The 15,761-nt window shown below is 39.8% G+C and overlaps 1 protein-coding gene across 1 annotated transcript in view; it reads right to left on the bottom strand.

Moving 5' to 3' along the window:
* Window positions 1-2,234: 2,234 nt before the first annotated feature.
* tmprss7 (transmembrane serine protease 7) overlaps window positions 2,235-15,761 on the bottom strand; it is a 98,807-nt gene continuing 85,280 nt past the window's right edge. The window contains exons 20-21 of the mRNA XM_059650272.1: window positions 12,975-13,111; window positions 2,235-4,577 (exon numbers count right to left, since the gene is read on the bottom strand). Coding sequence (XP_059506255.1) covers window positions 4,389-4,577; window positions 12,975-13,111 — 326 coding nt within the window. The 3' untranslated portion in view covers window positions 2,235-4,388. The remainder of the gene's footprint in view (window positions 4,578-12,974; window positions 13,112-15,761) is intronic.

A 15,761-nucleotide genomic window follows, 5' to 3' on the forward strand; every position in this document is an offset into this window, starting at 1 on the left:
AAAGAAGCCGAAAGAACTGCGGATGCTGTAAATCAGAGACAAAATTAGAAACTGTTGGAAAAGCTGAGCCGATCTGGCAGCATCTGTGGAGAGAAATCAGAGTTAACTTTTTGGGTCAAGTGACCCTTTCTCAGAAAGTTTTGCCAGGCCATCTGAGCTTTTCCAACAATTTCTATTTTTGTCTCTAGAGTTTTGCAGTTGTTTTTGTGTTGAATTTTAGTTGACCCTCACTAATGTTTTTTTGTTGTGTCTGTGGTTGCATTTGAGGGGCATCTGCCATTTTCAGATTGAAAGAAATGTTTGCAAGATAACTTCAGTGCCTATCTGTATGTATTTGGTACAGCTGCTATAATCATGTAACCGCACTTAGCAGGAACAGAAACTTCTCAGAAGTCAGAGTGGGTCAGATGAACTATTGCATTAAAAATTGCTTCAGCGACATTTATGTTTATGAGAAACATTTTAAAAAGCTACTTACTCGAATTGCACTTTGTCCCTGTCATTAACAATGTAGAATTTCACAGAATTTCATAGAATCCCTACAGAGTGGAAACAGGCCATTCAGTCCAGTGGGTCAACAATGACCCTCTGAACAGCATCCCACCCAGACTCATCCCCCTACCCTATCCCTATAACCCTGCATTTCCCATGGCTAACACACCTAGCCTGCACATTCCTGAACGCTATGGGCAATTTAGCACGGCCAATCCACCTAACTTGCACATCTTTTGCACTGTGGGGAGGAAACTGGAGAACCCTGAGGAAACCCACACAGACACAAAGAGAATGTGCAAACTCCACACACACAGTCACCTGAGGGTGGAATTGAACCTAGGTCCCTGGTGCTGTGAGGCAGTGATGAAGTTGTTAGTGACTTTGGACTTAAATGACTGTCAATAGCACATTGATCAGGGCATCTCAAAGCAGGGCTCAGGAGCCTTAGTGCGGTAACAAGATGAAATTTTATGGTCACGGACTTTGAGGCAGCAATGGCTCTGGTGGAGCTCAGCCTGTTTTGTTTGAACAATGTTTCATAGACTTAAATTTTCAACAGGGAGAATCCTCCTAAAGAACAAGCTGCTCAGATTATATCTCCTATTTCTGCTGCACTTTTGAGGTGAATTCAATGTGAAATCTAATTGTCCTCTTTAAGAGCAACTGGAAAATTTCTTGATACTCTGCTTCTGAGAAAGATGTGTCTGCCAAGATCTCACAGTCAACAGTGCCTCTTTGGTAACATCTGTCTAACCAGAAAGTCAGACTGGCAGCTATCTAAATATCTCAAATCTTATCCTTTTTGCCTTCAAGAACTAAGATTAATTGGCCAAAGATTCCCAAAGTGAAAAACAGAAATTAGTTTTCTTTTCCCCCTTTACCTGATGTATATATGTGTGTGTTCATGAGTACGTGTGTGCACTTTGGGTTTTTCAAGGGGCAACTATTTATATTTTCATTTTTCAAACTAAGTCTATTAACCAGTTTTGCATCTTCAATGAAGAAGAGTCTGATGAGGAACCCATAAGATCATAAGATATAGGAACATAATGAGGCCAGTCTGCTGCACTTTTCAATCACGGATGATATGTTTTTCAACCCAATTTACTTATCTTTCCCTATAATCTTTGATACCCTTACTGATCAAGAACCTATCTACTGGACTCGAGCCACTAGCTGTTTATCTCTGTACAGATGCTGCCAGACCAGCTGAGTTTCTCCAGCACTTTCTTTTCTTTTTGGGTCAATACACAGGACTCTGCTCTTTGCAGTCAGAAAGAACATTTACACTCACTGGATTTGTTTTAACTCAGTCATCATTCACTGGTTCATTTCTCAGAGCAATATCCTGAACAAACAGCCAGAAAAACATTTTTAATCAAACTGTTCAGACAGGTTATGATACACCTCTGTGGTAAGTGGGACCTGAACCAGGACCTTCTGATCACGAGGTAGGGACACAACTGCCCCAAACAGCCCTAACACGGACAATCACTCAACATGCCTGATTTAAAACTTAAATAAAGCCTGGCAGTTAATTGTCAATTATCATTAATTAGTGCATTTTCTAGGGCATCACTTCTACCAATCAGAACTCTGATGCATTATAAATATTGTTTTTACCCTAAAATTGGTGTTCTTTTAAATTGTCCCGTTGAATGCAAGACAAAAAAACTAATGATAATTTGCTTTTATTTTGTACAAAAATTACATTGTTAACATGATTGTCTGTTCTTAAACGTGCCATGCTAATGTGCATGAATAATGGTTTCAAACTTACATTTTCACACTTTGAAGAGGAATATACGTGAATTTGGTGGTTCCCAATTGCTTACATTGATTTTCGCTTGTGCTTATGTTAATATTCCTACATATTTTAATGACATTGCAATACGTGTACATGTAAGCAGACAACAAAACTGTGTGTCTGGTAGGAAGTTCTTTCCAGTTGTATTTTCCACATTATACCATGACAGCTTGACCTGTCCCATGAAGCTCGCTGTGAGTACTTCAAATGAAAAAGCAAATGCTGCATCCTTGTTCAAAAAACAACTAGTTGACATCTATGAATCAGAGTGTGAAACAATTGCAGAAAGTGATTCCAATGAAATAATGAACTGAAAGAACGGTAGCAAACTTTTATGGGTTAAAATAACTTTCTTAAGGAAAAAGCAAAGAAAGGGGAGCAGGGTATAACTTGTTGAAGTTTAAGCACGTACTATACACCACTGGAGTATTGCTTTCTTCCTCTGGGTGAGCATCCCTCACAGTCAAATACAGACCTCATGGATACTGCCATACATTGGTTTGGATCAACATGAAAAATATAGTATCATCAGTGAAAAAGCAATATTTTGGATCCTTCAATCAATGTTCCTACCACTGACAGAGTAATTCAGAAACAAATTGAGGTACATTTTTCCTTGCTTTTGTATTTGTATAAAAAGAACAGTAAAGTAACACTTGGATACCACATTTGAATTCCATTCAAATATGTAAGGAAATAAATTGTGGATATTGACAGAATTTTTTTGTTTTTGTATTAATTACTCTAACCTCCTCCTATTTTTGATAGGACGGAGAATATTTCGAGTTTTACTTGAGAATAGCACTTTCCTTTCCCAGAACTGCACTAACTTAGACCTCTTTGTAGTACAGAGCAATTATACTTAATCCTTGCATCACATAAATCCTCACACACAAGTAATCGGAATAAAAGTAATTTCCAATGCAAGTACAGCTTATCAGATCACTACTGTAACCTCGTCAAATCAAAAGAAAAGGTATATCAAAATCAAAATCTTTTGAATTAAACCAAGGTAGAAGGTTTCACAATTTAGAAGGTAACAACACTTTAAGGAGCACAAATAAGGCATACCATGAGTTCCTGTGATTTTTATTTATATTCATTCATGGGATGTGGACAAAGCTGGCAGGGCCAGCATTTATTGTGGTGATGGTGAGCTACTTTCTTGAACCGTTGCAGTCAATGTGCTGTAGGCAGATCCACAATGCTTTGGATCCTTCAATCAACATTCCTCTCACTGAGAGAGTCATTGCGAAATGAATTGACATACAACTACAAGTACCCGAAAGTGAAAAAAAATGTGGCTATTTTCGACTTTGTTCTTGTTTGTTTTCTGCAAAACAATACGAAGTGTAATCTGATTGTGGTCCATTCACTTTTGACAGGAAATATGGCTAATGCCTGATCTTTGAAAACTTTACCAATTACTGACCAAGAATGGATATTTCCTGTCACCCCTCTACTTTCTGTTGCTTAATCAAAGTGAGATTTCTCCAAATACAGTAAACGATAACTCAGTCTCCAAACTGCACTTCAAGAGATTTTCTTAAGCTAAAGTAAATGGAATGAACTGTACAATATTTATCCTTTCTGTCAAGCAGTAAATATCCATAGCTTGAAATTGGCTCCAAAAAATTAAATAAACTTGGTATATCTAGAGTTTTTCCTCAGCTATGGTGTTTATCATGATAAACATAAAAATAGAGGTGAATCACTCAGTTTCTAGATCTTGTGCTAATGTATTATTATTTCTACATTCCCAGAAAACAAGGTATTCATTCTACGATTGTGTCATTTTAAAAATAACAACTCCTTATGGAGTGCAGAGCTGTGTTTTAAACCACTATGTTAAGGTTGGGAAGCTGAATTTAAATTTTCAACTGCTTTTGCATGTTATATCTGTAACATAAGTGTTCATATGAATAATTTCCACTGTCTTATGATTTTGGAAATTATTTTTTCATTTAAATAGCATAATTGAAGAGTTATATTTACCTTATTATCATTTTGATAAATATGTAATCCTTCTTAATGTAAACACATTGAAAAGTCACATTAAGTTTCATTATATAATCCAAATGTGTAACTATGTAAAATCATCAATAATTGGTAAAGTAGTGACATGCTGCTGGATCCAGGTGGCAAACTTTGACACTCTTGTGTAGACCCCAGGATAATTTTCTCTTCCACATCCATGGCCCCAACTAACAATGCCAGTCAGAAACCATCTTCCACCAATTCTTTCCTGACAAGATAACGGTCCTCCAGAGTCACCCTGCAATATTAATCAAAGTCCTGAAAAGACTGACAATGAAAATAAATATTACAAATTTAAAACATTATCGATCTGTGTCTGAAAGGCACATCAATCACACGGAAGTTGGTCAGTATTGTGTGTGCTGTAGAACTAACCACCACTGAATAATTGTTTTGATAAAGTGCTGGCACCAATCCTCGTTTCTACTCAACATGTTCAGAGATGTTACTACACATCCATAGAGCAGTCAGGTCTCCTGGTTCAGAGAGGGGGTCACTAAAGCCCATAATCATAAACCTATCAACTCATCAATCTTACTTATTGGCAGTCTTCAAACCTCGGCTCCTAGAATATTACCTGGGTCTCTGGATTAATAGTCCAGCAGCTATGTCACTAGGCTATTGCCTTCCAAGCATTGTGCATTAATTTAGATAACCTCAGCTGTTGTGGGAATTGAATTCATGCTATTGGGCATCACTGCACTACAACCAGTTCTGCAGCTAACTGAGCTAACCAACAGTACAAACTCTTTTTTTTCTATACTATGTCTAAGGGCTTATTTGATTAACAGTATTCCCCAGGGCTAAGCTGTGAAATATTTCAGATTGCATGGAGCTTAATGCAGTCTTCAACATGAACCCTTTCAGAGCCATTATTTCATACAAAAGTCAATGAATTACAAATCGCCACATAGTGTTGGCTGGTTTGTTCTGTTTCACTCTGAGCAGTGTGAAATCAGCATCTTACAAGTTAAAAACCATAATTTTCATAAGCCTGTTGTATTTGTTACTGGAGGATAATTCCAATAATTATCAGCATTAGTACCTTTTTAAGAACATGTCATTATCAGTGACTTCCAAATGTGCCTTGCTGGTCAGAAAGTAAAGAAGATGTTGTCAAAAGAGGAATAAGGCTGTTCTTTGCAAAGAAACAACATGCCCAGTTATAGAGAGAAGATAGGAGAATGGCACAATGTAAGTTGTTCATTCACAGAGCCGGTATGGGCATGATGAGTAAATGGCTTCTTTCTGTGCCATGAAGTATTTGTGTGAAGGGCTGAGTTTCATTCTGTTTGGGTGTGACTTGTTCTCAGAGATAATAAACCTGTAAAATTTTAATATACTTGTTTCTTATTTTGCCTTCTTTTGCATCCAACCTTTCCTGTCCTTTTTATTTCTCTTTCAGTATGATTTCAAAAGGAATTCCCCAACTTTGTTTTATCCCACTCATTGGTCATTCCACTGCTTAGTTCTCAATTATAGAATTTCAGTGATTAATGAAATATACTGTTTGTCCCACTATCCACCAAGATCCCAGATATCCATGGACAAAATTCAAACTCCAATGTCAGTTAAAACACTAGAAGCCCCATCAAGTTCTCAACATTAATGATACCTTGCAAGATCTTTGTAGCTTCCTCAAACATGCGTTAACATTCATTGAGTTTTGAGGAAGGGTCACTCGACCCAAAACATTAACTGATTTGTCTTCACAGATGCTGCCAGACCTGCTGGGCTTTTCCAGCAATTTCTGTTTTGTTTGCATTTGTTGTTAAAAATATCTGGACCTGGGAGCTGTGCCTAACACTGGGCTGAAGCATCTCTTTCTTATGACTCTCTGACTGTGAGATGTGGGGTAACCTCCTCGATCAGGTCCTAAAGCTTTTTGGGCTAGGGTTGTAGGCAGGATGGCCAGGGCCATGAGATCACCATAGCCTTCGATTGCTTTGTCACTGACTACTCTCAGTCTGTCTTCAGGGAACATCAGTCTCATCTCCTACCTGTAGCACGGATTATGGGGGCAAATTTTCAAGGCCTCAGTAAGAACTTCAGTCTACCCCATGATGTAATTGGTGCTAAAACTCTGATGTACAACACTTGCTGGCACAAATGTGATGTTGTTACTGCATACGCTGAGGAGAGGAATAGATGAGATCCCTGTCTGTATAATGATTCGATACAAAAGTAATAATCAATTGTTAATAAAGCACTGGGTTATTTCAGTTATGCAGGGTTTGAGACTAGCCTTGAGCAAATTTAGCTGTAAATTCTTCAAGTGCTGCTCTTCCAGTTCCCCACTGGACCCCTCCACCTCTGGGGTTTCTATTGAAAATGGCAGCAAAAAATGCACTATATATATGCAGATATGGGGTGTGTGCAGAAATGATATGATATGTTTGCTATAATTTGCATTATGGGAATACTGAGTTTACAATTGCAAACAGCTTATTTCATTGAAGATAGGCCAATTCGTTGCACAGGGTATAATGGTTTTGAACTGCTACAGTGATATGAATAGAGAAGGGAACTAATCCAAATATGAAAATGAGCGTGATCGTAGACAAGCAATCAAATCAGGAAAGTGTCATGGTGGGAACAGATTTCTGAGAGTTTATAGAAGTGGAAAATCCTGTTTTACCACCTTTATCATGTCATCTTTTATTGTTTCTGAGTTATGGAAAGCAACAGTTACTTTCTGCATTAGGATCTACTTTTGTACTTACTGTGGTATCAATACAATGCAAAAACTCCAGTATAATTTAATCATGAAATATGTTTCAATTATTTTGACTGTTAGCAAAACATGGAGCAAAGAACATAGAACAGTACAGTACAGGTCCTTTGGCCCAAGATGTTGTGTCGAACTTTTACCCTAATCCTAAGGTCTATCTAACCTCCACCCCTATCTTATACTCTCATCCATATGCCTATCTAATAGCCGCTTAAATGCCCCTAATGAAGCCGACTCCACTACCCTCTCCAGCAATGCATTCCATGGCCTGACCACTCTCTGAGTAAAGAACCTACCTCTGACATCTCTCCTATATCTACCTCCACTCACTTTAAAACTATGATCCTTTGTAATAGCTACCTCCACTCTCGGAAAAAGTCTCTGGCTGTCTACTCTATCTACACCTCTGGTCATTTTGTACACCTCTATCAAGTCACCTCTCATCCTTTGTCATTCTAAAGAGAAAAGGCCTAGCTCTGTCAACCTTTCCTCGTAAAACCTACTCTCCAATCCAGGCAACATCCTGGTAAATCTCTTTTGCACCTTTTCCAACACTTCCACATCTTTCCTGTAATGAGGCGACCAGAACTGGTCGCAATACTTTAGATGTGGCCGAACCAGGCTTTTGTATAGCTGGAGCATAACTTCATGGCCCTTGAATACGACCCCTCTATTAATGAAAGCCTACACACTATACATAGAACATAGAACAATTCAGCGCAGAACAGGCCCTTTGGCCCTCGATGTTGCGCCGACCTATGAACTAATCTAAGCCCCTCCCCCTACACAATCCCATCTTCATCCATATGCTTATCCAAGGACTGTTTAAATGCCCCTAATGTGGCTGAGTTAACTACATTGGCAGGCAGGGCATTCCACACTCCTACCACTTTCTGAGTAAAGAACTTGCCTCTGACATCTGTCTTAAATCTCTCACCCCTCAGTTGGTAGCTATAGAACATAGAACATAGAACATAGAAAAGTACAGCACAGTACAGACCCTTCGGCCCACGATGTTGTGGCGTGGAATAATCCTAATCCAAAAACAAAATAACCTAACCTACATTCCCATCAATTCACTGCTGTCCATGTGCATGTCCAGCAGTCGCTTAAATGTCACTAATGACTCCGCTTCCACGACTACCACTGGTAAACTATTCAGTGCGCTCACAACTCTCTGCGTGAAGAACCTCCCTCTGACGTCTCCTCTATACCTTCCTCCTAACACCTTATAACTATGACCCCTTGTGGCAGTCAATCCTGCCCTGGGGAAAAGTCTTTGGCTATCGACTCTATCCATGCCTCTCATGCCCCCTTGTACAAGCTGACATCATCATCCTTGGAAAAAGACCCTCACTGTCTACCCTATCTAATCCTCTGATCATCTTGTATATCTCTATTAAATCCCCTCTTAGCCTCCTTCTCTCCAATGAGAACAGACCCAAGTCCCTCAGCCTTTCTTCATAAGACCTGCGCTCCAGACCAGGCAACATCCTGGTAAATCTCCTCTGCACCTTTTCCAATGCTTCCACATCCTTCCTGAAATGGGGTGACCAGGACTGCACGCAATATTCCAAATGAGGCCACACTAGCGTTTTGTACAGTTGCAGCATAACATCATGGCTCCAGAACTCAATCCCTCTACCAATAAAACCTAACTCACCGTAAGCCTTCTTAACAGCACTATCAACCTGGGTGGCAACTTTCAGGGATCTATGTACATGGACACCATGATCCCTCTGCATATCCACACTACCAAGAATCTTTCCATTGACCCAGTATTCTGCCTTCCTATTATTCTTCCCAAAGTTAATTACTTCACATTTATCCGCATTGAACTCCATTTGCCACCTTTCAGCCCAATTCTGCAGTTTATCCAAGTCTCCCTGCAATCTGCAACTTTCTTCCACACTGTCCACCATTCCACCAACTTTAGTGTCATCTGCAAACTTACTAACGCATCCATCTATGCCTGCATCCAAGTCATTTATAAAAATGACAAACAGCAGTGGTCCCAAAACAGATCCTTGTAGTACACCACTAGTGACCTGACTCCAGGCTGAATATTTTCCATCAACCATCACTCGTTGCCTTTCTACAGAAAGCCAGTTTCTAATCCAAACTGCTAAATCTCCCTCAATCCTGTGCCTCTATTTTCTCCAATGGCCTGCCATGTGGAACCTTATCAAAGGGTCTACTGAAGTCCATGTACACCACGTCAACTGCCCTACCCTCATCCACATGCTTGGTCACCTTCTCAAAAAACTCAATGAGGTTTGTGAGACACGACCTGCCCTTGACGAATCCATGCTATCTCCAATCAAATTGTTGCTTGCTAGATGATTATAAATCCTATCTCTTATAATCCTTCCCAAAACTTTCCCTACAACAGACATAAGGCTCACAGGTCTATAATTACCTGGGTCATCCCTACTGCCCTTCTTGAACAAGGGCACAACATTTGCAATCTTCCAGTTCTCTGGTACGAAACCTGTAGACAATGAGGACTCAAAGATCAAGGCCAAAGGCTCCACCACCACCTCGCTAGCTTCCCAGAGAATCCTTGGAAAAATCCCATCTGGCCCAGGGAATTTATCTACCTTCACACCTTCTAGAATTGATAACACCTCCTCCTTACTAACCTTAATCCTTTCAATTCTAGTAGCCCGTAATTCAGTCATCTCCTCTACAATATTCTCCTTTTCCTGATTGAAGACAGATGAGAAATAATCATTTAGCACCTCTCCGATCTCTACAGGGTCCACACACAACTTCCCACCTCTGTCTTTGACTGGCCCTATTCCTACCCTAGTCATCCTCTTATTCCTCACATACCTATAGAAAGCTTTCGGGTTCTCCTTTATTCTACCTGCTAATGTCTGCTCATGTCCCCTCCTTGGTCTTCTTAATTCTCTCTTTAAATCCTTCCTAGCTAATCTATAAGTCTCCATCGCCTCATCTGAACCATCTCATTTCATGGTCACATAAGCCTCCCTCTTCTGCTTAACGGGAGATACAATTCCTTTACTAAACCATGGTTCCCTTACCTTATCGCTTCCTCCCTGCCTGACAGGGACATATGTATCAAGGACACGCAAAATCTGTTCCTTAATCCCGCTCCACATTTCAATTGTCCCCATCCCCTGCATTTTGCTAACCTTCTTAACAACTCTATCCGCCTGGGTGGCAGCTTTCAGGGGACTGTGGACATGAACCCCATGATCCCTCTGCTCCTCCACACTGCCAAGAATCTTTCCATTAACCCTGTATTCTGCTTTCAAGTTTGTCCTTCCAAAATGAATCACCTCACACTTTTCAGGGTTAAACTCCATTTGCCACTTCTCAGCCCAGCTCTGCATCCTATCAATGTCCCTTTGTAACCTAGAACAGCCTTCCGCACTATCTACAACTCGACCCACTTTCATATCATCCGCACAGTTACTAATCCACTCTTCCACTCCTTCATCCAAATCGTTTACAAAAATCACAAATAGAAGAGGACCCGGAACAGATCCTTGTGGTACACCACTCATAACTCGCAACCATGTTGAATATTTTCTGTCCACTAACACCCTTTGTCTTCTAAGGGTCAGCCAATTCTGAATCCAATCTGCCACATTTCCCCCTATTCCATGCCTCCTTACCTTCTGCATGAGCCTACCGTGGGGAACCTTATCAAACGCCTTACTTAAATCCATGTATACCACATCCACTGCTCTACCTTCATCCAAGTATTTGGTCACCTCTTCAAAGAATTCAATAATGTTTGTGAAGCATGATCTACCCCTCACAAACCCATGCTGACTATTACTAATCAAACTGTGCCTTTTGAAGTGATCATTAATCCTGTCTCTCAGAGCCTTATCCAATAATTTGCCCACCATGATGTAATGACGATTCTGCAATGATGCTACATTATGGTAGCTGAATCTACTATTGATCTAGATCAGTACTAATAAATTCAATGTGCACAAAGATATGCAATGGAGTTGATAATTCATTATTTCAATTGCCACAAGTCTGATGTCAGATTTGCACACTTTACATCAGTAAATGGACGTGTATGTCCATGCAGCTATATTGGCCACAAATGCAAAGCATTACAACTGTTTAAAATTTGCATACATAGCAAGTTAAATCGATCTCTCTGCAAATACGTACATGGCTGCATTAATTTTTCAACCACACAGGAAAGCCTACTTTGTGTGACTGATCTTCCCCTAGCAAGTCTCTCGAGATATCAGATAAATTGCATCTATTCTAGATCAATGGGTTCTGAGATAGCTGATATATCCTATGCGTAACCTGCAAACACTGTCACAGGGAGGGTACTTGGTGCTTTTTGGGACAGGAAGGTGAGTTGGGGTTTACAGGTTTGTGCACTATCCCGGTGTCTTGGCTTTGCCTGTATTTGGTCCCAACAAAGTTTTTTGATGTGTTTTGTGCCTTCCCAAATAAATTTCCATTTTGGTCAGTCAGAAGGTAGTGACTCCCAGGTGCTGACAGATTTGTTTGATTTCTTCGGGGTGCTTCGAGATATCCCTAAAGTGTTTCCATTCTTCTCCTGGGAGTCTTTAGCTGTGAATGAATTTAGAGGTAGTTACGCATGATTGAGGCCTCAATGCTAAGCATGTTGTTTTGGGAGAAGGTACTTCTGGATGGCTTTTCTTGCCACCTAATTTTGAAAATTTTGTGATGGCAATGCAGATGAAAACAAGCTGCATGGTGTGAATGATGTGGTATTTTTCAAAAACTGTTGAAATGTTAGTTACAAAGAACAGCTTTTCTTCATTCATACATGGCACGTAGACATCATTGCTTTGTTTGGCATTTATTGCCCATCCCTAACTGCCTGGAGGGCAATTCAGTGTCAATCATATTGCAGTGGGCCTGGAGGCACATGTAAACCAGACTACTTAAGGCCAGCAGATATAGTTATCATCGTAGTCAGAGACGTACAGCATGGAAATAAACCCTTTAGTCCAAAGTGTCCATGCCAACCAAATATCTTAAATTAATTTTGGCCCCTATCTCTCTAAATACTTCATATGCATGTGTCCATCCAGAAGTCTTTTAAATGTTCCAATTGTAACTGCCTCCATGATTTCCTCTGGCAGCTCATTCCATGCATGCACTATCTTATGAATGCAAGTTTCCCCTTACATTCCAATTATATTCATTCCACTCTTACATTAAACTTTGCTCTCTAGTTTTGGACTTCTCTACCGTGGGAAAAATATTTTGGCTATTTACCCTATCCACATCCCTCATGATTTTATAAACATTTATAAGGTCACCCCTCAGTCTCCTATGCTTCAGGGAAAATAGCCCTAGCCTATTCAGCCTCACCCTATTGCTCAAACCTTTCAGGACATTAGTAAATCAGATAGGTTTTTACAACTTAGGTTACATGGTCATCACTTCTTTCTTATTCCAGAGATTTACTGAATTTAAGTTGTGCCATTTGCCATGGTATGATTCAAACCGGTGCCACCAGAAAATTAACCCGGGGTTCTGGATTATTATTCCAGAGGCATTATCACGGCACCTCTGCCTCCCCTTAGGCTGATATACACTAAACAATTGCATATGTAGTCGTTCTGAAAAGGGCAATGTTTTTCCACCAATAATTTTGTAAAATACAGCATTGCTCACTATTTCTGCTTTTCTTGGTGACTCGGTACTTTCATCCATTGAGAGGAGACTGTGCAATACTGGAATTAGTGTCAATGCTCTGAGCCATCTGGATTCAAATCCCGCCTTCTCCAGAGCTCTAAACATGTTGGTTAGAAAATATCTATAATGCTGGAAATAGAAAATCTGAATACTCGTCAATTGTTAGTAAAAACATTAACAGTTAAGTTCAATTTTATCTCTGATAAGGGAATTTGCCTTTCTACTTACACGGCAAGCATCTCTTTTTCCTGAAAGTAATCCTGCACAGAGCATGCGTGGAGTGACAAGTCCATAGGTGGAACGGCAGAGTGACTGATTCATGATTTCAACCTCTGCTTGTTGAAGAACTGTAGAATCACTGCTATCTTCAGGCAGGCAAAAAAATTACAAAAGCATTACTTAACTTTGTCTTATTATGCTCAGTAGAATTTTTAACACTTAATTCAGTATTTGGGGAAAGACAATAATTTCATGATTATGTCACTTAAGCAGCAACCAAAAATCCAGGAAGGACTTATACTCTTAATGGTAAGGCCCTGGGGAGTGTTGCTGAACAAAGAGACCTTGAAGTGCAGGTTCATAGTTCATTGAAAGTGGAGTCCCAGGTAGACAGGATAATGAAGGTGATTGGTATGCTTGACTTTATTAGTCAATGCATTGAGCATAGGGGTTGGGAGGTCATATTGCGACTGTGCAGGATATTGGCTCGGCCACTATTGGAATTCTGTGTGCCCTCTGCTCTTCCTGCTATAGGAAGAATGTTGCTAAACTTGAAAGGGTTCATAAAAGATTCACGAGGAATTTGCCAGGGTTGGAGTGTTTGACCTATAGGGAGAGGTTGAATAGACTGGGGCTATTTTCCCTGAAGCATCGGAGGCTGAGGGGTGATGTTATAGAGGTTTATAAAATCATGAGGGGCACAGATAGGGTAGAGATGAGACCGTTTCCCCTGGGTAGGGGAGTCCAAACCTAGAGGGTATATATTTAAGGAGAGGGGGAAAGACTTAAAAGGGAACTAAGGGGCAATTTTTTCACACAGTGGGTGGTGCGTTAATGGAATGATCTGTCAAAGGAGTGGTGGAGGCTGGTACAATTACAGTATTTAAAAGGCATCTGGATGGGTATAGGAATAGGATAGGTTGAGGGGGATTGGGCCAAATGCTGGCAATTGGGGCTAATTAATTTTGTATATCTGGTTGGCATGGACAAATCAGATCAAAGTGTCTGTTTCTGTACTGTACATCTCTATGATCATGAAACTATCATTGATTGTAACAAAAACCAATTTGAAGAAGGAAACTATCTTACCTGATCCGGCCTAAATGTGACTGTACTCCACATAAATGTGGTTAGGCATTTACCAGCATCTGAAGAGGCCTGGCAAACCATTCAATTGTCACAAAGGGCAACTAGGGATTGGCAATAAAGAACAGTTCTGAGGAAGGGCCACATTAACTCTAATTTTTTTCTTTACAGATGCTGCCAGACCTGCTGAGTTTTTCCAGCAAATTCTGCTTTTGTTCCTGATTTGCAGCATCTTCAGTTCTTTTTAATCACTAGGATGGTTACTTTGCCTGACATTAACCACCATCTAAATTGAAAGACTATCACACCAGGTTCTACCACTGATAAAGAATATAAAAACTTATTTATTATAAAAAAACTTATCCTTTCATAAATTGCAAAATAGATTGTTAGTTATAAATATGCAACTTAAACTATACCTTCTTTAGCTTCGAATATGCACACATTCATTTACAAATAGTATAAGCAGTACACACAAGGTAAACTGTTGTGCAGGAACATTATGAGTGGAAATAATAGGCAAAAAGGAACAAAATCCGTAGATGAAAAGTCCACATCACAAGAGTGGAAATAAATTGATTTTCTCATACTTTTTTTTCGGTTTGTGGTGACAATATCTGGTTTTCTCAACTGCAATGATTCACAAATCAGTAGCCATTCATTTGAACCTAGATTTTTTATTTTGAAGTTGTTCCTTTTGGAGTTGTTTAGTACTGATTTTCTTTCACTCACAGGGAAGAAGAAGGAGGAGGAGAGCGATAGAGGGAGAGAGAGAGAGATCTCTCTTGTTTGCCAACTGTTGGAGGTCTGAGCACCACTGCTCCTTTCAATTCTGCTACTTAAAACCAACTCAATAGTGATTGCTGGGCAGTTTTGTGCTTGCACAAAGGCATCTTGGTGCCAGCTAGTCTCCAAATGAATCTAAAGTAATGAACAACCCAGTTCAACTTTTGCCTTGAGCTATAAAGATAACGAATTCATTTTCTGTAACACAACAGCGCAAGCATCTATTTTCCAGTTTATACAATTTTATTTGGAAATATGTACAGCTAAAATTTCGGGTGTACGATCATTAATTGTTTAATAGCATACAATCATTTACAAAATTTAAGACAGTAAAAACATCCTATGACACTTTAGACAATAAAGATGTGGAGAGAAAAACAAAGTCCAATATACTTCTCTTTTTCCAAACTTGACATTTTTGATACTAGGTAATAGAAGGAGAAAGCATGTTTTGCCTATCCCTAATTGAAAAGGTGTCAGTGAGTCAATTTCTTTAACTTTTACACTTTGTCCTGTGTAGCTTGGTCAAAGAGATTGTTTTCAACAACAAATAAACAAGAAAGACATTAAAGGGGGTGGGGGGAAATTGCAGAGTTTAGGGCCAAAGCGGCTGAAGACATGGCCAAAAACGACCAACCTGGAAGGCTTGTGGAAGTGGACGAGACAGGAAGGCATGAGGTCATGGAGAGGCTTGTCAACTAGGATAAGGATTTCATAACTGATGCATTCTGGGATGGATAGTCAATGAAAGTTGGCAAGCCCAGGAGAGATGTGAATTAGATTTCGATGAGCTATACATAGATATCAGAGTTTCGGGATCAGCATGTTCATGTAGGTGAAAGACATGTGGCTGACAAGAACAGAATTGGATCTGCAGTCATAAAGGCAAATGTGCTGAGGTAGAGTTGAAGTGAAACCATGTTA

Source organism: Stegostoma tigrinum, chromosome 12, assembly GCF_030684315.1.
Source record: "Stegostoma tigrinum isolate sSteTig4 chromosome 12, sSteTig4.hap1, whole genome shotgun sequence".
In the NCBI taxonomy this organism is placed as follows: domain Eukaryota; kingdom Metazoa; phylum Chordata; class Chondrichthyes; order Orectolobiformes; family Stegostomatidae; genus Stegostoma; species Stegostoma tigrinum.